The following is a 25,128-nucleotide window of genomic DNA, read 5'->3' as shown; positions in this document are numbered from 1 at the left end:
CTGCTACTATAGGCACCATCTCTCCCTACTATACCAGCTATTCTACAGACACAGTCCAATTCCAGAGGCTATTATCCCACTGCTACAATAGATACCATCTCTCCCTACCTTACCTACTATCACAGATCTTGCCCAGCTAATTAAAAAAAGTTGTATCTGTTCCTCCACAACCAACTGAATACCTGCAGTTAACAAACACCTGCCTAATTGCCAGAAAGACTGGCAAATGAGAACACTGCAGATATCCCTCTCTGAATATATCTAACATAGAACATTACTATCAAAGCCCCCAGATAGCTACTTTCAGAGGCTTGAGTCAAATAAAGGCTTTCTCACTGAATATGACACACATCTCCCAGAGGGCTCCTCTCTGAAACGTGACAGTGAGGACCCTGGGCTGAAGCTTCTGACTAGAGGAGGAGGCAGGGGTGTGTATGACAGTGAGAGGAGAGGGTAATTTAAAGAGGAGGAGAGAAGCAGTTGAAGTGCAAGTAGGAGGATCACACAGAACACAAAGCAGGAGAGAACAGAGCTGTGACTGCTTGTCTGAAGGACACCGCCACTATCCCAGCAGTGAATACTTTTCATCAACTTATTGACAACTTTTTGTGATGCATAGGAAACACTGAAAGGAGCACAGAACAACGTGGACTTGGACAGGCAGAAAGGAGCACAAAGGCAGAGGGCACAGCAGAGAAGAATACACTAGAGAGTACCATTGAGAAGCACACTGACAAGGGTAATGCAAGAGAGGAGCACTGAGTGTAAAGGGAATACTACAGAGAAACACCCAAAGAAGAGACATCATAAAGGAGGGGCATCACAGAATAATGCATCTTAGAGAAAGGGCATCCCATAGAGCGGCATCATAGTGAGAAGGGGAACCCCAGCAAGTACCACCAATGAAAGGGGACATGCCAGAAAGCAACACCTAGAGAAGGGTAATCCAGAACAAGCACATAGAGCAAGGGCACCCCTGAGACAATGGGTATAGCAAAGGCTATGACAAAAAAAGCAGAACACCAATAGGGTTACACTGAGAGGGTAATCTATTTCACAGGGCTTAAAAAGGGAGGGCAGGAGTAAAAGAGAGTGAACAGAGCAGTTCAGGGGTAGAGCTAAGGGTCATCAGAGCATACCATTAAGCTCAAAGAGGTTTGGAAGCAATGAGATACCCTTGTTCAATGTCCTTCTCTGACCACTGTCAAGTAAAGTCCTGAATTTGCTGCTTGCTGTGGGCAAATTCACTCCTGCCAGCTAAAGAAAGATGATCCCCAGTGCCCTTGGGTCATGCATCAATGAGGCCAAACACCAGCAGAGAGAGGGCTAAAGGAAACCCCCAGATCATCTGCAGAAGGCAACATGGCAAGGTGGCTACTAACCCAAGTCATTGTCACGTTGGTGGGGCTGCTGCTCGTCATACGAAGGTAATATGGCCATGTGTGTACTGTGCAACACCTGTACATCCAAACTACATCACCCAGTATCCTTGGCTATCTCTAACACTAGTAGCTTAGACATAAGTCTGGGTTTCAGGATCAGAATATATGTAAGTATGTGCAACTTGTGGCTCTACACATGGTGATAAACTACAACTTTCAGCACCCTGTGACAGCCAAAGGTTGCTGGAATGTGTAGGTGTGGAATGTGCATCCTGCTGTTGTACATTTTACATATTTTGTACATTGTATGCATGTTTTCTTTTTAAAGATTGGTTATTTCATATATGCCCAATGTAAACCCCCCCCCCAGCTGTTAGCTTTGAATTTAGGGAGATCTGAGACTTGCAATGCAACAACAGTTGGATTGGATATTTGCAGACTCCTGCCAGGCATGTTGAACAATTACTGCGCTAATATGGTTTTCTGGTTATACTCTTCTGGGCCAAGTACAAGCAGAAAATGATGAGGGACCCCTGTGTAAGTTAAAGAATACTAAGAATATGAAATATTTATTTTAAGGGCCCTGAGAATAAGGAGACCCCCATATAATTCTACCCACCCAATGGCTGCCCTAGCCATCTTTTGCCAGTACCACTGGCTACTGTATTGTTGAACAAGTTCTGTCATTTTTGTTACTAGTCAGTATATAAATACAGGTCCCTGGCATTCATATTTTTATCACAGGGGGTTATATTCTCCCCATCACAACTATTTAATTCTTTAAATAAAAAAAATACTAGTAAAAAAACCTTACTTTATATAACTGTGTTTGCAATAATTAACCCCCTTCACTGTTTCAGTTATCAGCAAATGATGTTTAAACTCCTACCCCATAACTGCAAAAAAGGTTTAAGTACATCAAGTATCGTCTCTTGAATTACACCCCTTAAAGAGTTAAACCACTGTACTTTGCACCTTAGGGCTTGTTCACACCAGCATTTGTTGCAGCAGGAAAATTGTATAGAACTGAATCACAAAGATACAAGCGTGTCGGTTTATATAATTATTATTGCTAGAAAGTGGCAACACATTGGACAGCACAGTATATAAGGGTGATGAGCACACTCAACAAAGTGGTACAGAACTGGGCTTTGATGCACAGCACAGATCTTTCCCCCATTCAGGTTTATGGGGTATAATAATCACTGTGGCTGAAAGCTGAAGAGGCTGCAACTTTATCAGAGCTTCTCTGGTGTGAACAGCCCTATAGACTTCAATGTTCTTCTACCTATATGATGTAGGACAGTAGTACTAGTACACCCAATATATTCCCCCAAAACAATCTGGCCAGTTTGTGAACAAGATCATAACCTTGCACAAAAATGTACACTTGCTGTGCATACACCTGTCTAAAACCTGTATGGTGACCAGTGGATGCTGATTATTGGTTTCAGAAACCCCATCCAATAGAACTCCCCAAAAAACTATCCAGAATAAAACAATGGGAGTTTCAAAGCAACCTGGGTCAGATGTAATGCAGAAAATCCAGTCACACAGGGAAACATGTCAATTAGGAAGGGCAATAAATCTGTCAGCTTGGTATCTTAAGAGATGCAACTGTGTTATTGGGCAGGGCTACTAGCACTATTCACCTTTCTATGGCACACAGGTGCTTTATCTTCTAGATTGTTTTTACTAATTAGACTTTAAGGGGAAAAAAGTGAAGTACTGTACGTCCTCTTGCAAATAACATTTTAAGAAAATGTCTGCAGAATTAGAAGTAAAAAATTACCATAGTGTATACTAGGGGTGTCAAAGATGTGCTGCCAATTAAAACCCTATGGAAAATACACAAGAATTTATAGATGGAAGGCGATGCTGGGAATAGTAGTTTGATGGACCACTTGCAAGAGGTATTATTTTTTAGTCATCTTTCAAACTCTAGTCCTATTAAACCAGGTCAGGGAAACCCATGATTCTTCAGTGTCTAAACCACAGCTCCCAGCATGCCAATATATGGCATATGTCAAAGAGCTGACTGTGGCACTGATTGGGCTTATGTTATTTTTTAATGGCCATGAATAACATCACAGCAACTACCACTTTATATGCAGAGCTGCAACGATTCTGAGAAGAGTGGGAGTTAGATTTGCTTCTGTGTTTTCAATCTTCATTTAATACCCTATGTCCACCCTGCAGCCCTCCAACTTTTGTTGAAATGCAACTCCCAAAGACTCTTTGAGGTTATTGGGAGATGTATTTCAGCAACACCTGGTGGGCCATAGGTAGGATATACCTGCTTCTAACGTTAGGGACACAAGCTTTGTTGTCTTTCTAATTGGCACCTTTTCCCTTACTTTTCTAACTTCTTGCTGAGAATATAGATAGTAGTTAAGACTTGAAGTGAGATCTCAGCAAAGCAGAGAGTGTGTTAGTTATATAGGACTCAGCTTTTTTGTAAAGCTTGGTAACATGGGGATTTATAGAATACCAAGAGCAAAATCTTACAACCTCGTAACAGAAACTCCAGGAAAACTCAGTCCATTTCCCTTAGCCACAAAACAACAAGAAGCCCAGATTCTTCACCCATGTTGTAAACATCAAAGTGACCACTTTAGGGGAAAAAAATTATAACAGATATTTTCAGAGCAGGAGGTATGCAGCCCTCAGTGCCAGAAAGGTATCATCTACATAAGGGTTGAACTTTAAAAACATTTTTTTTAACCTAAACTTACTGTTACCATGCATGTTATATCCATTGGTGCATTATTTGGTCTGGTGCACATAACAAATACTAGCATGTTCATTTTGGAGTCAACAGACACAATCCCACATGCAGAGCCTGAGAGGGTAAATTTTACACTGTAGGTCCTGGCACACAAGATAAATTGTCCACAATAAATCTTCGCTTCTGTTGGCAACTTATCTGCAAATGCTTTCCCTCTGGCAATAATGTAAATAGCCGATGTGGAAAGATATGCAGAGCTTTGTTTTTCCAGAGCCCTAAATTGCCTCTAAGGAATAATCTCATTGCGTGGCAGCACCCTAAACTGGCCATAGATGCAAAGATGCAGTCATATGAAACGAAGGTTCGTACAATTTTCGTATCGTATGTGGAGTGTCTCGACATTTTAGTCCCATGACAATCGGTCGTTTAGTTGATATTGGCTACTGATATGATCTCTGAATGTATTCAGAAACAATATCAGTGGGATACTGTCATAACCATTTGTCAGACATAACTTTTGCACGATTGCTGTCTGTCAATCAATAGCCAGAACATTGTCTGATTTGTTGTTTTTCCTATTTTAGTTAACCTGAATGGTTAGTAGTAGATAGGCAGACTGAAACGACTGATTGTTCGTCGTGTTAAGTTTAAAATCTGCATGTCTATGGCCAGCGCCACACGGGGCTGAAATTGGCTTGCTGAATTACACAGGTGGAAAATCAACCCCTACATGGGCAGTTGCCTCCTACTCATTGTGTCGGCTACAGCACAAACACACTCGACTGATTTTGGTGCAAAAATGCAGTCTTGAGTTTCTTCGTCAAAATCAATGGAGTATGTTCGTGCCTGAGCAGACACAGCAGATTTCATCCCTCGTGTGGCACTAGCCTAAAAGCCATAGATGTGCAGACACCACACAGAATTTGACCAAACAAATGTATACTGTACAATGGGCCATAACCAGTACAGCCACCTATATATTGTTCTGTTTGCTCAGGTCAACAGTCCAACTCCAAATGATTGGAAAGGTAGGAAGTGAAGAGGAGCTTCATTTGTCTTCATTTCCTTATCTGCCAATTCACAATACACTGAACAATCTATGAATCTAATAGTATGCATCAGCAGATTAGGTTTTTAAATATATCTAATCCCAGATCTGACAAATATCCAAAGTACATGTGTATCAAGCTAGATCGGTGGGCTGACATACACTTACTTAAAATTGTGCAAAACTTTCTTTTGTATAATAATATCAGTACAAATATGGCCAGCTTAAAGTTGGTTTATAGTTTTCCTTGCCGAGTATTCCACTGCAGAGCCTCCTGGAGACGCCCTTCATGCTGTGAGGGGCTTGTAGCAGATGTAGATTTTACTGCACTGACCTGATTAACCCATAACCCTTTCTCATTAAAATCCCACTGACCCCTAAGGGTAATGCCCCCTCTGCTCTCCAGTCTGACTGGCCCCTAATTATTGCCTCTGCCCTACCCTTTGGCATTATTTATTGCTCATGTAATTGCAGAAAGGTGTATCCCAGAATTCCCATTCCATGCCAAGAAGCCTATGAACTAGAATGACCCACAGTATGTATCTCAGTGCATGGACGGCACCAATATAGGCTCTAAAAACTGTAATTCAGCTAAAGGGATACCCATTAGACTAGTTTTTGGGATATACATTCTCCTTGGTATAAATTAGTTACTTACAATTGTGAAGTCTCATTGCTTGCTATACCTCCCAGCCCTATGCATAAATATTAGATAGAGAGAGAGTATTTGAATTAAATACTAGAATCCATGATTTGACATTGTTATTAAAAAAATCACGAATGAATCGGTAATAAATCGTATGAAAAATCTTATTGTACATTTTTTTCGTAATTTTTCCCAAAAAGCAAGATTTTTTTGGATTTTTGCCTGAAAAAGTTAGAAATAGTTGGATTTTTGGGCTAATTCCAGGGTAGACCATGGAAACTTCCTAATAGGATAGGGAGCTCTCCAATTAACTTATATACAACCTCGGCAGGTCTGAGATGCTAGATTTTCAGACTTTTTGCAGCAACAGGGTTTAATAAATCCCAAACAATTTGAGTTTTTTTCCACTAGAAATATGGATTTTATTGTTAAAAAAAAACCCTCAGATTTTTTGAGTTTGGGCATTTGGACTTATAAATTGGTTAACAAAAAGGTCACCCAGAAAGAGTGCTAGGCATCAAGCCCTTGCCCACTTCAAAGAGAAGCACCTGATTTCCAGTCCACTCCCTCTCCTTTCATCACCCACACGAAAGCCACACTTCAACCCCTTCATGAGTAAATGTAGGGAATGGTAATTAGAAAGGTGAACTCATGGCCCCATGCAGAGAGGCTGCAGAAAAACCTAACGTAAATAAAGCATGTCAGTAATAAATTGAGCGGAGGAGGCGCATCATGGATTGGGCTTTGATCAGGAAACACAGGGATCCCCGGCTATTTTTGGCTGGACTCTTCTTTCATCTGATGGGCTATGGCCTCTCTTTGATCTCAAGCCCATGAATACAATAAAACAATGTGTCGACGGAAGTTGCCATCTTGCTCTGCACTGGAAGACCATCCACAACATGGGGAAAAAACGTTGCAGACCCCCACCTTTAATATGGACTTAAAATTTCAAAATTTCACAATAACCTTGCACTCCCTATTTTTTAAAGGTGATAAAAACCCTAAAAATATAAAAGTAAATATAGCCAAAGTGCACTTTAACACTTCCCTTACAAACCCTTTCCTCCTGCAGGATAGGTGACTGCAGCCCAGCACAAAACTCAAAAAAACTTGTTGCTCTCAGTATAGTGCCCTGTCAGTGATCCAATACACATATAGTATAGTGTATAAGGTGATACCTTATACACAGAGACACCTTCTGCATATAATTAACCCCTGAGCTGCCACATCAGTGCAGGGATGTTAGCAGAAGTTGTGATTCAGGAGGAAGATACATTTCAAAGAAAGGAATTTGAAATATTGTTTAATAAAAGAGTATAAGTCCAGCCATAGTCCAGAGCATTCTCTCTGTTACAGCTCCAGGTAAACTGCACTCTAGTAAGTTATACAATAGAGAAGTGTACTTGTCAAAAACTTGAGAATATATATGCATAAAAAATATTTTAATAAAAATCTATTACAAGGGCTATAACCAGAGTCACTGGGCCCCATAGCAAAATCATTTAAGTAGTTTTAATATATTTTGTGTAATAAATGGTTTTTAAACATTTATCAATCAATGTCCCACTGAGCCCCTACACAGTTGTAGGGTCTGCTTTATTTTCCTCCCTATGTCTGGCTAGAACAATATTTCGGGTTGCAGTAATTACAGAATTCATTTTATCATGCAACATTTTCAGATTACATGAGTTAATATGAGATCTCTAGAGGCCTCTTAACAATACTAAATAGATTTCTTATAATATGCAAGTTTCAATAACCCATGTGACACAAGTGACATCAAAAGAACTAATCACCGTTTAAATGTTTTTTTTAATAGGTTACTATTTATATCTATTTTATGACATAGCAAATCACTGACTCAATTACAGCTACAATGCTTCTTTCTGTTGCCTTAGGGCAATGACACACAGTGCTGTTTGTTGCTCACTGTTTTGTTGTAGCTACTAAACGCAGGAAAATACCCGCCATAGACAATACTGAGAATTGTCTCTGCTAAAACACTTCAGTCACTTAATAACTCAAATATGCATGCAAATGCATTATTGCCTGATAACCACAGCAATGTTCTTTTACAACCATTCTGTCCGTAAACTGGTCCTACCAGTGCTCAGGGTCAGACTGGGCCGGCGGAACACTGGGAAAACCTGGCTCAGACCCTCTCTCCCGATCTACTGGCCCTAAAAAAAAACAACTTGCGGCGCAGTGCCCATTGCGCCCAGTGGGCGGCGCACACTTTGATGCAGTATGGGGTCCGGAGGGGGGCCCTGGACAGCAGTCCCAGAGGGCCGGGCCCCCCAGTCCGACCCTGACGGTGCTTCTTATCCCTCATTAATGACTTACACAAAAGCACACTGAAATACAGAAGGAGTAAGTAGCACTATTAGGCTGGGGATGGCTTAGGGCCCTGCTATCTTGTAGTATATCAGTACCACTCTAAGATGAACAGTTTATACTGTACTATGTACAGTGACACAATGGCAGTGAAGCTCGTACAGTCAATCTTACAGGTGAGAAAAATACATGGGAATACAAGTGTGAATAATGCAGGACTTTTACAGCCTGAATCCGAGGTGTGAACAAGATGGGAAAACATGCTGAAGTCACTCAAAGTTTACTCACCAGTCATCTTTGGAGAAAAAAAGCACTGCATATGTTCTACCTTATTTCCAGTGGAAAAGCATTTTGGGGAGATTAGCCACCCACAGTAGCACAAATTTAAACATGGGCTACAAATCTCCCATTGTGCCACTACCCTTAGGGACAGTTTGGCTAACAAATAACATTGCTCTGTAATATAAGTAATACACACATACCTATTGGTAATGAGAATGTGTTCAAATCAATTTAAACCAATTGACTGTCGCTGCCCTCTCAGGGAGAACCACAGAAAAGTCCTTCTGCACAGACAGCCTATTTCCAATCACTTGTAGGTAATCATTTAGTAACACTGAAACTAAGTTTCACAGCAATGCCCACGTACCAGCAGAAGATATAGACAACATGTTTCCCATAACTTGACAAAGGGTTGGAGGCTTGATTAGACATGACTGCACCATACAACATGTTTGGGTCCAGTTTTTATCAATTGGCAGAGCACTCAACCTAATATATATTGAAGTTTTACACTACTCACAAGATTGAGTGGTGCAGTAGATAGATAAAAGACAATTTTATTTATGATCCTAATTAAAAAATGTTTGGGTACCCCATTTGCAAAACCTTTAGACTAATATGCTGTATTGCCGATATACTGGATTTTTCCGTCTGCCAGCATCTGTTCCACAATGGCCACAACTATCATAAATAAAAAGTGGTAGTTGTAGTTCAGCCACTGTTAACACTCCAGAGGCTGGATACCCCTGCTATTACACAAAAGGTTAGTGAGGGGTCCATGGTATCTCTGTATAATAACACATGTATCAGCTCCTATGTTGTCCAGCACTGTAAACACTGCCTGCTATGCAATAACAACGTTGGGAGAGACATATCTTTATTTTAATGGTGCAAAACATGACTGTAAGTGCAAAGCACCTAAGGGCTTTTTGTAGATAAAAGCCCCAAAATATCTCTGTAAAATGTCAGACAGTGTCAGGCAGTGCAGAATAATTGATGCTTATTTGGAAACATTCCATAAGCCTTGTTACCTGAGCGGTTCAGCACTGACATCAAACGTACACTGCAAGTATACAGCTTATAATACAGTCCAAATTGGGGGCAAACATGAAATTGTTGCCTTAACACAAAAGTGTGCCATCTTACTATCAGCTCTTACATTCGGGGCATATCTTGATGCACCATATCCATATAACAGTACAGATTAGTTACTTTGAGCATTATCAACCAATAATTATCTTTATTCCTAGCGTTTATATGTCATCCCTTAACACAAATATGGTTTCAGGATATCTGAATTCAGTTTATCTCAGGACAGACATTTTTAATATTTAGATTTGTATTTAAGGAGGACTTTATTTTCCAAGAAGCAACATATTTATGTGTACACCACAATCATAAACGGGTTTCCACCTGCCTGTATATTCTTAATAAATGTCCCAATCATCAAAGTCATTCTATTTGTATGTGTCAAGTGATAGAACTGAATCAGCACAGTTACGACTACTAGGAGCCCAATGGAATGAATGATGTTTTCAGTCATATCTTTCTTATAAGGTCTAACATACATTAAAGCACAACTTCTCCTGCCTTAGGGCCCTTACAGATGGCTGTTTGAATAAGAGTTTATTGCAAAGCATGCTGAAGGTGTCAAAATATATAATGCATATATATATATGGAGATTTTAAATAGTCTTTTTGTTAAACATGCATTTGTCTATACCCCAGAGGTAGCAAAACATAAGTAGACAGCTGCTGTCAATTTAACTGCTCTGGCTCTTATATCTGCCCAATATTGACAACTTTCTGATAGAGTGTGTCAAACAAATATTGACTGGGCAGGGTGGAAAATCCCATTGTCTAAAGACGCCAATAATCCCAGATGTGTCCCAATTCCTCTTCTTCATTTATAAAGTGCAGCATAATTTTCAGCACTTTACAGAGATTATAAATCAATTAGATATATACATTATATAAATATACACACACATTATCCGGAAACCCAGTATCCAGAAAGCTCTGAATTATGAGAAGGCCATCTCCCAAAGGCTACATTTTGAAAAAGTAATTCACATTTTTGAAAATTACATTTCTTTTTGTCTGTGATAATAGAACACTACCTTGTACTTTATCCTAACTTAAATATAATTTACTGGATGCAAAGCAATCCTACTGACTTTATTTAATGTTGATATGATTTTTAGCAGACTTAAGGTGGCCATACACAAAGAACCGCTTGTTTGGCGATTTCACAAAAAGGGATCTCTCCCCGATATGCCCCATCTTGAGGTCCCTAGGGCCAACGATTGGATCATAATGAAAGGAATACAGGCGATTGATCACGGGACCGCATCAACGAACAGATGCGGTCCAAGATCTGACAGGATTTTTTATGACGAGATCAATCTGGGAAGCCTGTCGGGGCCCCATACACATGCCAATAAGCTGCCGACTCAGTCTGTCTGTAGTTTTTATCGCCACCTTTAGTATGGTGATCCAAATTATGGATCCCTTATTTGGAAAACACCCGAGCTTTCTGGATAACAGGTCTCATACCTGTATTTATATTTGATACCTACACACACATGCCTTATCAAGAGGCAAGTAATAAAAGCATATGTCATTGAAGGTGGGAGGAAAATGAATTACTCAGAGGACACCCTAACAGACCTTGTGGACAGTACCCTGGGTGAAACTGAACATATAGCCTCATCTCTGCACATGAAAACAGTGCTACCATGGAACCACCATGTTGCCCAAATTAAGTAATAAGATCTGCTCATTTGGTGACCTTGTCCAATAGACGGATGTCCATCTTAAAATTGGGGTCCTGCAAAATACTGTCCCTTTGCCCTGCAGTTACAGAAACAAACTCTTTCAGACTGTATGATTGTTGTACCTTGCTTCTGTTTCCTGCAAGTAACTCATGTTTCTCCTCTTTAGGTCTCTGACAAATGAAATTCTAGGGCTGAAAATTCCTTCAGAGCCAGTCCTAAATGCCAATACCGTGTGCCTGACTATGCCAGGCCTCACCCGTCGCCAGATGGAAGTCTGCATGCGCCACCCAGATGTGGCAGCTTCTGCCATTCAGGGAATTCAGATTGCTATCCATGAGTGCCAATATCAGTTCCAAGATCATCGGTGGAATTGCTCCAGCCTAGAGACAAAGAATAAGATACCATATGACAGCGCAGTTTTCAGCCGAGGTGAGTGGCACTGGGGCAGACATTATAGTACAGAAACAGTTGCTATTCCAAAAAAGGTGACCTTAAAGACTAGGGCCACATGGGGGCCGAAATCAGATATCCAAAATCCTGATTTCATCTGATTTCATCAAGTAGCCTCCTTTCTTCTGCATTGAATCGGCTCGGTGCCAATAGACTAGGCTGGTTTTGGCAAAAATTAAAGTGAGTCTCTGCAATTTAAGCAGTAATCCATAGAAGTCTATAGAAGTTCACGACTAGCCAATTCATTGCAGAATATAGAGGAAGCCTGCAGTAGGGCTGAAATCTGCCAGCTGATTTTGTCCCATAAAGCCTAAAGGGATTGCCCCTTTTAACATTTATTTTTTAGGACCACAGTCAGTGACTTGCTAGCTGCAATTAGTGCAGAATCCTTTCCAAATTTTAGACTTCTGAAATCAAGGCAGTTTTAACCCAGACAACCTGTTTGAAACATGACAGATGACAACCCTTATTCTGAGAGAACTGGTCTTTATTTTTGTGTGTTTTTTTTTCTTTTTAAATTATTTAGCATTTTGCAGCTCGTTTGGAATTTTAGCAGCTATAAGGTCGTTAGGATTCAGTTTACCCTAACAACCAGGCAGTGGATTAACTGGAGGATGAATAGGAGAGGCTCTGAATATAAGTTTAAGCAATAAGAATCAAAAAGGGAAAGCCCCCCTCGTCCCAGAACCTCCCTAATCTGGTTTCCTACAGTTAGTGATTTCTGTTTTGCTCACCACCTAACACTCAGCATCACCTGTGTAATAGTAATCGTTAGACAATTGGCTGGTGAGAATAACTCTGCAGATTCCTGATTTACTGCACAGAGCAGAAATATTTTAAGAGAATTTTCCAAATGTGCTTGGAATGCCTGATGAAATCTGCTCCTAAACAGATGCCAGCACCAAAAGGTGTTATTTCCTGGGTGTCCTCCCAAATCATAAATCACATCCCAAAACTAGGCCAACATCTGCACTCTTCCTGCCAAGTCTGTGATTTAAAGACAAGTCAATTTTTTCTTAACTGTAAATTACATTTATTTTACAAGGTGCTATCCAGCAATTTCCAGGCCTGCAAAAGTTTGCTGACTCCCAGAAGTCTAGGCAGATCCCAAGAGCCACTGGCTGGTCATTTCCTTCTTCTAATCCTTCCTTAGAATTCAAAAGGCAAGGGGCTAGAACTATTTAACCGTGTATGTGATCCACATTGACCTTCACCTGTTGACTGAAGAACTGCTGCTTAGGCAACACTTTGTTCTATGGGGACACACAAAGTGCAGGGTCCCTGGCAGATGCCCCTATAATACAATTCTGCCAAGAGCAATAACAATTCTGTTAAATGCATAGACAATCTGGGGTATATTTATCAAAGAGTGAAGTTAGAGGTTGCCACAGTCCTCTAGAGTGAAATTCTGCAACTCTCCATTCATTTCTATGGGATCTATAAAAGAGTATTTATCAATGTGTGAACGTGAAAGTTCATCCTTTTGACTGATACGCTTTTCAAAATCCCATAGAAATGAATGGAGAGTTAGAGAGAGGAATTTCACTCTAAAGAACTATGGCAGCCTCTCACTTCACTCTTCACTTTTCACTCTGTGTCCATGGAGGGTGACGTTACTGCCTTCGGGAACAACAGGCATCCTATAAAAATAAAAGATTTGCAATTAAACAATTAATTTTACTGGGTGCTGTCACCACATCTGGTTTTAATGAATCCCATCAGCAAATAATTACTCATTTTTCTTAATCTCTTAATATAAGCTTTAAAGGAACAGACTAGCCATGTGGGCTGCTAGCCATGTGGGCAGCCATTTAAGTACAGGATGCACAATACATAACAGATACATTCTGAATAATCCTATTGTATACTACAGTGCGTATCTGTTATTTGCTTTTTATCCTGTGCCTTTTCTCCTTTTTCAGATTTTAAATGGCTGCCCCCATGGCTACACAGCAGCTTTAATATAGCAACTACAGTTGTATTTCTGAAGCAAGCACACCAGTTTTTCCAGTGCAACACAAACAGTGCATTATATTTTTATTCTGTTTTAAACAGTTTCATTTTTGGGGTTACCGTTCCTTAAATATGCACGGAAGAAGCTCAGATTTCACAAAAATATACAAATTTAAAAAGTTCAGTGATTTTGTTTGCTCTACCATAGCCCAGCTTTCTTATCTCTTCCACTCTATATCTGACAAAGACATCTACAATATATTAGACTAGATACTAGATTCTGCATTGGTCTGATGAGATGAACTAATCCTAAATGTAAATCGTGTAAATCCTAGTGTCACTGATATAAAGCAAGATAGGAGTAGACCTGGGGACCAACTTTATGCACAGTGTAAATGTATGCTGGTTATGAGCTTTGTGGAGTTCTAATCCAGTTCTGACCAGTAAAAGTGTAAAAATAAAGAAAAGAAAAGGGAGTCAGAGGGGATTCCAGAGGTGTTAACTAGGGCACTGTTTGGCTTTACCAGCTTGCTAACACAGAGCCAGATGATTGTGTTTCTCAGGCTAATGGCTTTTGTGGTCTCAAGAGGAAAAGATGTGCCCTGCGTCTCTGTGCCACAAATTGGCACAATGTGCATGTCTGGGGTCATCAGCCATAACCTGAAGTGACAAGACCTTCTTAATATTTCATTCTCTTTTTCCACTTTTTGCCGTCAGTCCAGTCATGCGTGCACCTTGCTATAAATTATTTGTGGGTCGGATATTTTTATAGATTGTGGGACCACATGAATATAAGGTAATAATCTGCTGGTTATCCTATAGCAGACACTGCCATTACAATTATGATGCCTGTCCTGCAGCTATTTTACTCCTCATGCACCACTGGGGTTGCTGGGAAATGCATATTAAGAAATGCAGGTGTGACATAATTTGCCATGAGTGTGGCTTTTGATTCATTTTACTGTATGTCTGGTGAATTTTTAACACACATACGCTGCTCCTAATCTTGACAAATAGCAGGGTAGGAAGAAAGGAAATTACCATTCTCCCTATGGCCCATGGGGCATTATAACTGCTGCGACCCTGCGGTGATGAAAAACTGCAATCAAAATTAACCTATCCACCTGTCAATAAGATGAAAGCGGCACACAAAACATCTTCTGACGCTAGCCTTACTGTATAATGTAAATACCTTAGAATGGTGAAATGGCTAATTAGTTTGCACCACCACTCCAGTGCACCACCATCACCTGTCTTGATTTCTGTTCCAATAAACTATTACCATCTTGGTATCATTGTACAACTGTCAATCAAAACCGTTGCCCTAGGCACCCACACACATAGCAATGGTCAGACAATTTTGACACAGATGATCAATTAACATGCTTTGCTGTGTGTAGTCAGCTAAAACACAGAAAATGTACATATGTTCAGAGGAACCCCATCCTTATCATTTACTATAGAGGTACATTATTCCTTATAATACATGTGTGCTGCTCAGAATTCTTGATAAAGGGGGTAACCCCGAAACGTTGCATGCTGCAATAAACTTCTAGCAAGGTATATCCTGCTTGTATTACCTGTGTGCTGGTGAATTCCCGCTGCCGCTGCTGCTCAGAATTCCCCATATAACTCAGCCTACATTATTCTTTGTTTCATATGTATATGTTAAAATGTTGACCCTGGCATACTTTGTCAGTCCTAATTATATTCTACCAAAGGCCCTTTGTAACTAGTAGAACCACAGTGTACTAGCACTTCACATATGAATATGGCTAAGGGATAAAGAGATTAGATGGACAACCAAGGAATACAGGAGATACCAATGTAGTTACTTCTCTCAGTTTTCCTTACTTTACATGCAATCTTTTTTTTCACAAACGAGATTTTGTCAAATCGCTTAGAAGAATTACAAACAAGTTGGGATATGTGAATGACTGTACCTTGTGCCTGCTTTTAAGTGAAGGGCAGGTTAATTTCTAGTTTAACTGCAAAACACAGAGGAGGGGTGGTAAAGGGGGGAAGCACAGTAAGGAAATAGAGGCGGTGGCTTCTATGGGAGACATGTTGGGGCCAGTATATTTTGGAGGCATGAGGAAGGCAAACAGTGAGTCGATACTGAGCATTAATGTAAAGAACTCATTCTAAACCAATGGCAGCAGTGGAAACACGAACAAATCCTTATATTCTCATAATCAAATGAGACCATTAGTGTGAGGACCAATAACCTAAGTCAGTGGGCTGCTTATAACCTCAGGCACAAATCAGAGGGCAACAAAATGTATCCAATGGAAGTCTGTGCTTTCTTGTCTCCCAGTTTGACTACATTATTCCAGGGGTTATTCTTACACGGTACATCTCCAAAACACCCTGGGATCTGATTGTGTGATATATATATATATATATATATATATATATATATACACACACACACACATACACTCACACCTCTGGAAATATAGGCATTCTATGCCAGAGGATCCTGAAAAGTGGAATACAGCTATAAAAGTTATATGTCCCTTTTCAAAGCAGAATTAAACACATATAACAGCATTTGCAAGCAATCTCCGTCATTACTCCCTTTGTGTAATGACCGGTCATTATACACAGGGTGGAATACTATACAGCATATCTGTTACAATGGCAGTTTCCAGACCATGCAGCTTTTCCAGGAAACATCATGGAATTCCTGATGACAGTCCCCCAGTATAGCAGTATGGCAGTGACTGGAATAATGATGCCATCTAGTTACAGCATGTGATGGGTCTTTAAAGGTTAAAATATTCTGTACAGTCTGGCATTGTTCTGTACTAACCAGGAGATGTCAGATTCACAGCTCTTGTGCACCACTCCCAGCATCCACTACTAAGTAATGAGACAAAAAATGTCCTTACGGTTCTGTTTCTACAATTAAAAAGAGCTTTCACTGAATATATATACTGTATATGATGTGAAATTATTGTTTACCTTCCATGATGTGTACAGGACACTAGTATAGTTTATTGTGTACACATTTATACATATGTGGGAGAGCTGCCATATTGCCCATTAGACAGTACAGAATGAAGGTTTAAGCTATCGTGTGCACAGAACAGTCTTTATTGTGGAAGCTGCCATACAAGCCCGGACTGGCAATCTGTGCATTTGGGCAAATGCCTGGGGGCCGCTGTATTTACAGATGAAATGGGCGGCTTAAACTCTAACTCTAACTTTTAACCTTTCTGTTTGCTAACTCAGTAAATAAAATACTCTGGCTACAGAAAGTTAAGTAAGCTTCTCTTACACGGTGCAGTGCGTGCAGCACAAATGGACAGTTTGCATAATATTGAATTTTGAACCTTACTGTTCAGTTGCACTGTATAAACAACAGTGTGTTGCATAGTTGCAAAGAAAAATGGATGAAAGATATTGGGGATAAACAAGGTATAGGTTAATGAGGGAACACAAAGGGAAATAGAGAGAGAGATGAAAGGAAACGCACAGAATGCACAGAAAATAAGAGAACCAAAAAAAATGTAGGCAGGTAACCAACAGCTCAAAATCTGTTTTTTAAGTTAACTTTTAGTTTGTTATAGAATGACCTATCTATTTTTACCAACTTTATGTATTGCTTTTTTTATCTGTTGTTTAAATAATTTTTTTAAACAGTTAACTTTCTAGCAACATTGCAATTTGTCTATATTTATTTATTTATTTTTTGTTTGCTTCTTCTGCCTCTTTAATCTTTAAAATGGGGGCCCTGGCAGCAATTTTTTTAAATGAATGTATCTGTATGGTGTATAATTCATGGATTTATTGGCAGACCTTATTATTGAAATTGTCTCTAGCACCTTGGGGCTTATTTACTAACAGATGCTAAACTGCACCAGAGTGGTCCCCCATAACAGCTATTTGGACCTTTACATTAATTTTCAAGTTGTTGATTGATTTATATAGGCACCTGCTATATATCAGTACTGCTATTTTTATTATTTTAAGTATTTTGAGGATCATTTTTGTCTTCATGCATATAGGGTGAATAAACCTACTAAGTGGACACTAATATACAAGTTTTAACACAATATGTAACCATTGAGTTTTTACATTTGGGCTGCTTTGATTTTTTTTGCTCGGGATGCATTTTACTGCCAGTCCAGCTCTGCTGCCATATACCTGATGACCTGTCTAAAAGCATACTTAGAGACAACTAGATGACTGGCCCCCATCTTAAGCAAGCAAAGCAATAGTTCCTATTATCCTAAGGCACTCTCCATATATAGCAATGACATTCACAATATTCCAATTCCATAATTGCCAGAGAAGAGTTTGCTTATGCCTATCCATACTTTTCAACTATCCCGTTTTCTGCGGGACAGTCCAGATTTTTACAGTTTAGCCCACAGTCCCGTGTTTCCACCTGAAATGTCCAGACTTTTTGATCACCTGCACTAGCTCGAGAAAACGATACAAAGTTTCTGAAACTTAATTAACATAAAAGCCTTTTTTGGCAGAGAGACTAGAACAGCCAGCAGCTGCAATTGGGATACTTTTGTAACAATTTAAGATAAGCAAAGAAACACTAGTAACAATTTAAGATAAACAGATTTCTTTTGACTGAGACTACCATTTTAAAGGGCAATTCACTTTCATTAGCAAAATGGTTAAACACATTAACACAGGGCTGTCCAACTGGCGGCCCCCTTATATGGCCCTCCACATCAAAGTCTGCCTGCTGTGTCTGTTTACCATATGTAAACTTTAAAATGTATCACTACAGAGATTGACTGGCCCCTGCATTGTTTAAACCTCAAATTCACACTGTAATGCCGTGTATTGTTCACACCTGTGATCCCCCTGTATTGTTCACACTTGTGACTCCTCTATTGTTTATATCCTAAAGCCCTGTACTGTTCTACCTGAGACCCAGACTGAAACTGCCCACATTGTTCACCTGTTCACACCTTATTCATAATGCTAATGGGGCACCAGCACTGTGTCACTGTATGTAGTACATATTAGACTGGTCCTGATTCCTGTCTCCTGCTCTGTTCTGTCTTCCCTCCCTGTGTCATACTTTGGTATTTGTTCTGGGGGTTTGTTAGCATTTGAAAATTATTGTTAGGGGCCCCTAATCATATGCTGGGGTATTGTATTATACACAGGGAAGGAGTAGGTATATGGATTTATGGGTATGTCTTAATATGATTTAGCTTTTTTCACATATGAGTGACATCCTTGCCAGGGCAGGCACAAGGTAGTTTGGCACCCTAGGCAAGAGCTTCAATCAGTGCCCCCTGTCCTGCATTACCATTTCCCTCCTTACCAGGATGGTTTTTAAATAAAGGAGCAAGAAAATGTACAACATTTTTTCATTTATATTACTGCTCCCTATACCTGTACCAGCAAGCTCAGCAGCCATCCATCATACAGCCCTCCTGCAGCCATCATATTGCCCCCAATCTTTACCTGTGTCAGCAGCAGCCAAAAATAAATCTGATCACATCATATTACCCCCAAGTTTTTATGTGCCTGTGCCAGCGCCCAGCCCAGCAGCAACAGCAAACACATGGCCCCCAAATCTGTACCTGGCTGTGCCAGCAGGAAGCTTCACACTTTCACAGTAATAGAAAGAATATCTTCAGTTCAGTGCAACTGTGCAAGGCTGAGAGCAGCGAGAGCGAACCACGCCAAGCAGGCCCGCCAGCTCTCTGCCTCTCTCTGACACCCAATCACATCAGTGACGTCATTGACGCATGTACGCACGTCACGCTGCACGGCACAGAAGGAGCTATTACTTGCCGGCAAGAGTGGGAAGGTGATGGATTCCACCCAACTGGGTGACCATGATTACTGAAACAAATTATTAAAATGCACCCCTCAATGATGGCGCCCTAGACAGCCGCCTACTCTGCCTACCCCTAGTTCTGGCTCTGATCCCTGCAGTGAGCACCAACCATTTGGTTTTTTGGTGTGCTATTAATGTGGACATGGTCTTGCAGTAACATGGGTGTGGTTTAAAGTGGGTGTGGTCTAAAACAGGGAGTGGCTAACACTGTCTTCCGTTATCGGCCCTCCACCATGTAGATTAGAAAAATTTTGGCCCTCGGTACCATAGAAGTTGGACAGCACTGCATTAACACATAAAACATTGCACTAAAAAGCCCAGTGTTCAAACTCTCATTACCTGCCAAATTTGGTAAAATGGACATGGTAATTAGGGGGTGTGGCCAAAAAATGTGCACAAGACAGGTTTTTAGTCCTCTTTTTGTTTCTTCAATTGTTGGGAGATATGCTGTTCTGCTGAGGTAATTAATATGGCATCTTCCACTCATATGTATAAGAATGAAATGGAATACAACTCAATAATTCCTCTTCTTTACCAGGTTTTCGGGAGAGCGCCTACGCTTATGCTATAGCTGCAGCAGGTGTGGTGCATGCTGTTTCAAATGCCTGTTCCATGGGCAAGTTGAAGTCATGTGGCTGTGATGAAAAGAGGCGAGGAGATGAGGAGGCCTTCAGAGTGAAGCTGCACAGGCTGCAGCTTGAAGCTATGAACCGTGGGAAGGGCATGGTACATGGCGTAATGGAGCACATGCCTGCCGATCCGCCAGGGCCCCAAGATTCCTGGGAATGGGGAGGGTGCAGTCCCGATGTGGAATATGGAGAACGTTTTTCCAAAGAATTCTTGGACTCTCGGGAGTTGTTCAGGGACATTCATGCCCGCATGAGGCTTCATAACAACAGAGTGGGAAGGCAGGTAAGTGCACTTTGCCTATATACTGGCTTTTACTGTTCTTTCTCAGTCAATGGCCTTTTGTAACTTGTACTGGAGGAGAAGAGGTTTCACTCAGCATAACAAGGGTATCTTTCTCTTAAGGGCAGGCAGGTTAATGACTGAGCTGAATGACTGGTGTGATATGCGATTTCACTGGAAGCCGTTCAAGCAAGAATGGACACCTAAAACTAAATTTTCATTAGATATTTGTTCAGGGTGTCACAAAGGAACTTTTATTTCCCAATGAGGTTGATTGAGCTGCTGGCCTGTTGTTGGTTTTGGTTTCCTTTACCCTACTATAAAGAGTTGTGAAAGAGTTGATCTTGATAAACAAACCACAACACTTTTAGTCCTTTAAGAGCATAGGCCTTTAAAAATTGGATTTTCTATCTGCCTTACCTTCACAAGACCTCAAATATCACTGCTCAAGCTATATGAACTCCTAGAAAAATTCTTCCAAGTATCCTGGCTAGAGGTTAACATCCCAAAATCCCAAGCCATGCCTATAAATATCCCCAAACACACAGTAAAATGTCTCCAACTCAACTTCCCACTCCATTGGAGGCGTTCCTTTGTGCAACGTAGGTGTAACCTAGGGGTTAACATCACACCCACACATAAAGACCTGGAAGAATGGTCAAGGTACTCCATCTCATGGTTTGGGAAAATCTACGCAACCAAAATGACATTACTTTCCAGGTTATTATATAAATTCCACACCATACCAATTGCAATTAACAATAAAGACGCCTCCAAAGCAAGGTGAAGACATTTATCTGATCAGGCAATGCCCCCTATTATAAGGCGAAACGACTTTCTCAAACCATGCAGTGGCACTTAACCCACACACAGGCTCCCCTAGTGTGATGTGCCGAGCATGAAGAAAACGCTCATTGCACATGCCCAAACAGATGCGCTGCCCGGCAATGAAAAAAAAAATTTTTTTCCACCCGAATAACGGGAGAGGCGGTCTGGCCCGGCGGGGGCCCATGGGGGTTGGGGGCCCACCGTGTTTTTTCCCGGTGTCCTGCCGAGCCAGTCCAACCCTGCCCACACAGAGACCTGATGGGTCATACATAATAACCCTCTCTTCCCTCCTGGACTAGCCACTTCAGCCTTTAAGTGGTGGAAAGAGAATCATATTCTCTGTTTCAAGAACCTCCTTCTCACCACCCGTATCAAATCCATGCAAAACATTATGGACATTTTGTACAAGACATGCCAGAAGGAGAAATCTTTAGATACACCCAATTGCATCACTTTACTAAAGCAATAAACCCTTCATTCAGGAATGATCCCCCTTCCCTATTAGAAACTAGTTGCCAACAAGCAGGTAAACTCAAGGGGACTCTTTCACTTTTATATAAACTACTGCTATCTCAAAAATCGGATACTCCTGGAAATATATAATGAACTAGGAAAGAGATGTGGGACAAGAGATCTCACAAAAGGAATGGATCTCAATATGGATTTCCGTTTCTAAGATCTCCCCCAAAATGGCCATAAAATAATTGGCCTAGAATGTACGAATACGGCGAATTCCTGAAAGAAAGCACAAAATAAATCCTTCCTTGCCTCTGTGCTTTCGGGGATATGGAGAAACAGGCAATTTCATGATGACTGTACTGTACCTGTTTCATTGAAATGCATAAATGAAAGATTTAAGGACTGTAGGCTGGATAGTTCTTATTTATATAAATAACTTTGGCCCAGGACCTTGTCACTGCACAAGCCCTGGTGGATGTTCAGGGACTGCTGTTTCTTCATCCATTGCTCTGACTGCTTTGCTGCAGAGACTGGTTGAATGGTTAAACAGAAACAAAAAAAACAAAAAAACATCTGGCAACTTCGGAAAGCCGAAGCGATCCGAGTGCTATCCCGCCTGCCATTTACATTCTAGCCAGTAGGAAGGTAGTTCGAGGAGATTGGTTGCTGGGCGAAGGAGTGAAGGAGAGGAGAGCCTGTGACACTGCTGCTGCTGGATCCCAGGAGGAGGATGCCTGTCTGTGGATAGCCAGGGAGTAGAAATCGATCACTGCAGAATGGATGGTTGCCTTTTCGCCATTTCTGAACAAGACAGGAAGTGGATTTTCTGTAAGTTATTTCTTAATAAAGGCTTTGCTATTTAAAAGTTTAATTTGTCTTGGTGTTTATTTTTCGTTGTGCACTAACGAATTTTTAAACATTTTTTTTATGTTACTGGTCCTTTAACATATTTAAAAAATTATTTTGGATTTTTTTTTACTGCTTGCTGCAATATCCTTTTCTATATCAATTTTAGCTTGCCTTATAGCTTCTTTGCATGATTTATTGGCCTCCTTGTACCTTATAAATGATTCGGCTGTCCCAGCTAACTTGAAAGCCTTAAAAGCACGTCTTTTCTTACCCACCTCAACATCAAAGCTTCTATTGAAGCAACAAGGGTGATGGCACACTGGAAGCTTTGTCGATTGCAGTAAACTCTTCACTACCATGGCAAACAAAACTTCTGAAAAAGTATTTTCATTAAATAACATTACAATTGGCACAAGTAAAGCTTAGTACTCGCAGCAACCCAGCTTAACCATAGAAATAGTCTCCCTTCAAATTTTCCCGCACTAAATCTGGATTCCTGAGAGTACTTGTGGCAATCATAATTGAAATTTGCACAATATTTGGTGCATGCATGCTAACTGGCTCGTCAGTCGGCCAAGTTGGCAAATTTTGATCACCGAGGGTTTACTGCTGAATCATCAGATACAGGTAGAATTCTGTTGTTTCTACTTGTATATATGATGATTCAGCTTCAAATGTCTGTATTGAAAAAGAACGATATTTCCTCTGATCAAACGAAAAAGTGCCTAGGCTTTTTTTTGCTAATCATAGGAAAACTGTTTCTATGGTCAGCGGTGCAGGCTGATAAAGCTTGAGCTCCAGTTGGGGCAAACAAAACAATTTTGCCCAAACAATTGCAGTTAGCGCTATGCCACCTGTCGGATTTATGCTCCTATAGTCCTCCAGGGATATAAGATTCTCAGCCACGATGAGTAAGTCCCTCTTGGATTTAAATAAATACTTACTCAAATCGAGCCTGGCCCCGAAGTTCCCCCTGGGCCTGACTTGAACCAAACAGATTCTCTCAGGAAATTAACCAGACAGCTTTATTTGAGGTATACATTAATACAGAGTATTACAATACAGAGTATTAAATAATAGCTCACATGCCCTGAAAGCTCGTGAGGACGTTGGGGGAACAATAAGCAATACAACAGGTGACTATTTAACCATTTCTTCTTCCATGGGCTGATCCAGTGGCATCCAATCATCATTCTTGTTTTAGCATAACTGTGTCACTATTTCCATCTTAGGGACAGACTCACAGTCTCAGTACAATAGCCAAATAAGGTGTAACTACTGTGTCAGCAGAGTGTCCGGAATGGTATCTATGCTGTAGTTTCTGAGACGATGTGTCTTTCTTGTCCTTGCACTATACTTGTGACATGAGACAACAGATGTATTCCTTGTTCTGTGCAAACATTCTACATTCTAATAACAGAATGGCCTTTAACCTTGTGCTTCTTCTACAACACAGCAATTCTGTAACTAGTGTTGTGTTCTATAATCTTTGTTCTTTGATAATAACCACTTAAGGCTTAAATCTAAAATCCTGATATCTACACCACCAACAGTGAAAAGGTGCATATAACGTTGGGAGACTTGCTCCCATTTATTATGTGCATACATACCAGTGTGGGCAACAAAAGCAATTTTTAGGCAAATTCTATTGATTCCTTCAAATCGGAGTGCAGCTATAATTTCCTATCATAGGCGCCCTATCATAGAATTAAATCATATATACAATTATGTTCCAGATGATAGTGCCCTTTTAATGTGAAAAGTCACCTAAATAAATGACTTAGACCAGGGCTGTCCAAATGGTTACCCACGGGCCACATCTGGTCCAAGGCCCCCCCCCCTTGTGTGGCCCCCGCATGAAAGTCTGCCTGCTGTGACTATTTACCTTGTGTCAGCTTTAATAGGTATTAGTATCAGTACGGAGATAAACTGGCTCCTGTATTGTTTACACCTTAAATTCAGACAGTAACTCCTGCATTGTTCACACCTGTAATTCCCCCTGCGTTGTTCACACCTGTAATGCCTCTATTGTTAACATCCATAAAGCCAACTTCTGAAGGGGCACCAGAATTGTGTCAGTGTACTTAGCACAGTAGAGATATTCATCTTAGAGTCTGAATAGATTTCCTTGTCTCCTACTCTTTTTTGCCTTCCCTATACCCCCATGTGTGTGCCCAACTCTGCCTACCCTATGCTCCCATTTGCGTACGCTACTCTGTCTGCCCTATGCTCCCTGTGTATGCCATACTCTGCCTGCCCTATACTCCCTGTGTGTAGGGTTTGTTCTGGGGCTTTGTTAGCATTTGGAAATTGTTGTTAGGGGCCCAGGGTGTCTAATCATGTGCTGGGGGGGGCTGTGTGATCCACAGGGGAGGGGGCTGAATATGTATTTAAGGGTATGATTATGATATATTTAAGGGTATGACTTTTTTTTCACATTTAAGTGATATCCCTTGCGTGACCACCAACCATTTGTTTTTTTGGTGTGTTACCACCATTAATGTTTACATGATCTTAAATCTTAGACCATGACAATGTATTAAACTGCTACATGGTTGGTAGGCTCAGTATCCTAAACAACAACATAGAAGCTTTTATGGAGTTATTACTGGATAGAAGATTGTTTGTGAAAATTGTATCGTTAACTCATCTCTAA

The 25,128-nt window shown here is 40.6% G+C and overlaps 1 protein-coding gene across 1 annotated transcript in view; it reads left to right on the top strand.

Annotated features, from left to right (window-relative positions):
- The first annotated feature begins 425 nt into the window (after nt 1-425).
- The window catches only part of wnt10a.S (Wnt family member 10A S homeolog), a 32,708-nt gene continuing 8,005 nt past the window's right edge, over nt 426-25,128 (top strand). The window contains exons 1-3 of the mRNA XM_018238750.2: nt 426-1,427; nt 11,367-11,629; nt 19,966-20,339. Coding sequence (XP_018094239.1) covers nt 1,363-1,427; nt 11,367-11,629; nt 19,966-20,339 — 702 coding nt within the window. The 5' untranslated portion in view covers nt 426-1,362. The remainder of the gene's footprint in view (nt 1,428-11,366; nt 11,630-19,965; nt 20,340-25,128) is intronic.

This window comes from Xenopus laevis, chromosome 9_10S (assembly GCF_017654675.1).
Source record: "Xenopus laevis strain J_2021 chromosome 9_10S, Xenopus_laevis_v10.1, whole genome shotgun sequence".
NCBI lineage: Eukaryota > Metazoa > Chordata > Amphibia > Anura > Pipidae > Xenopus > Xenopus laevis.
This window is presented reverse-complemented; position numbering and strand designations above follow the sequence as displayed.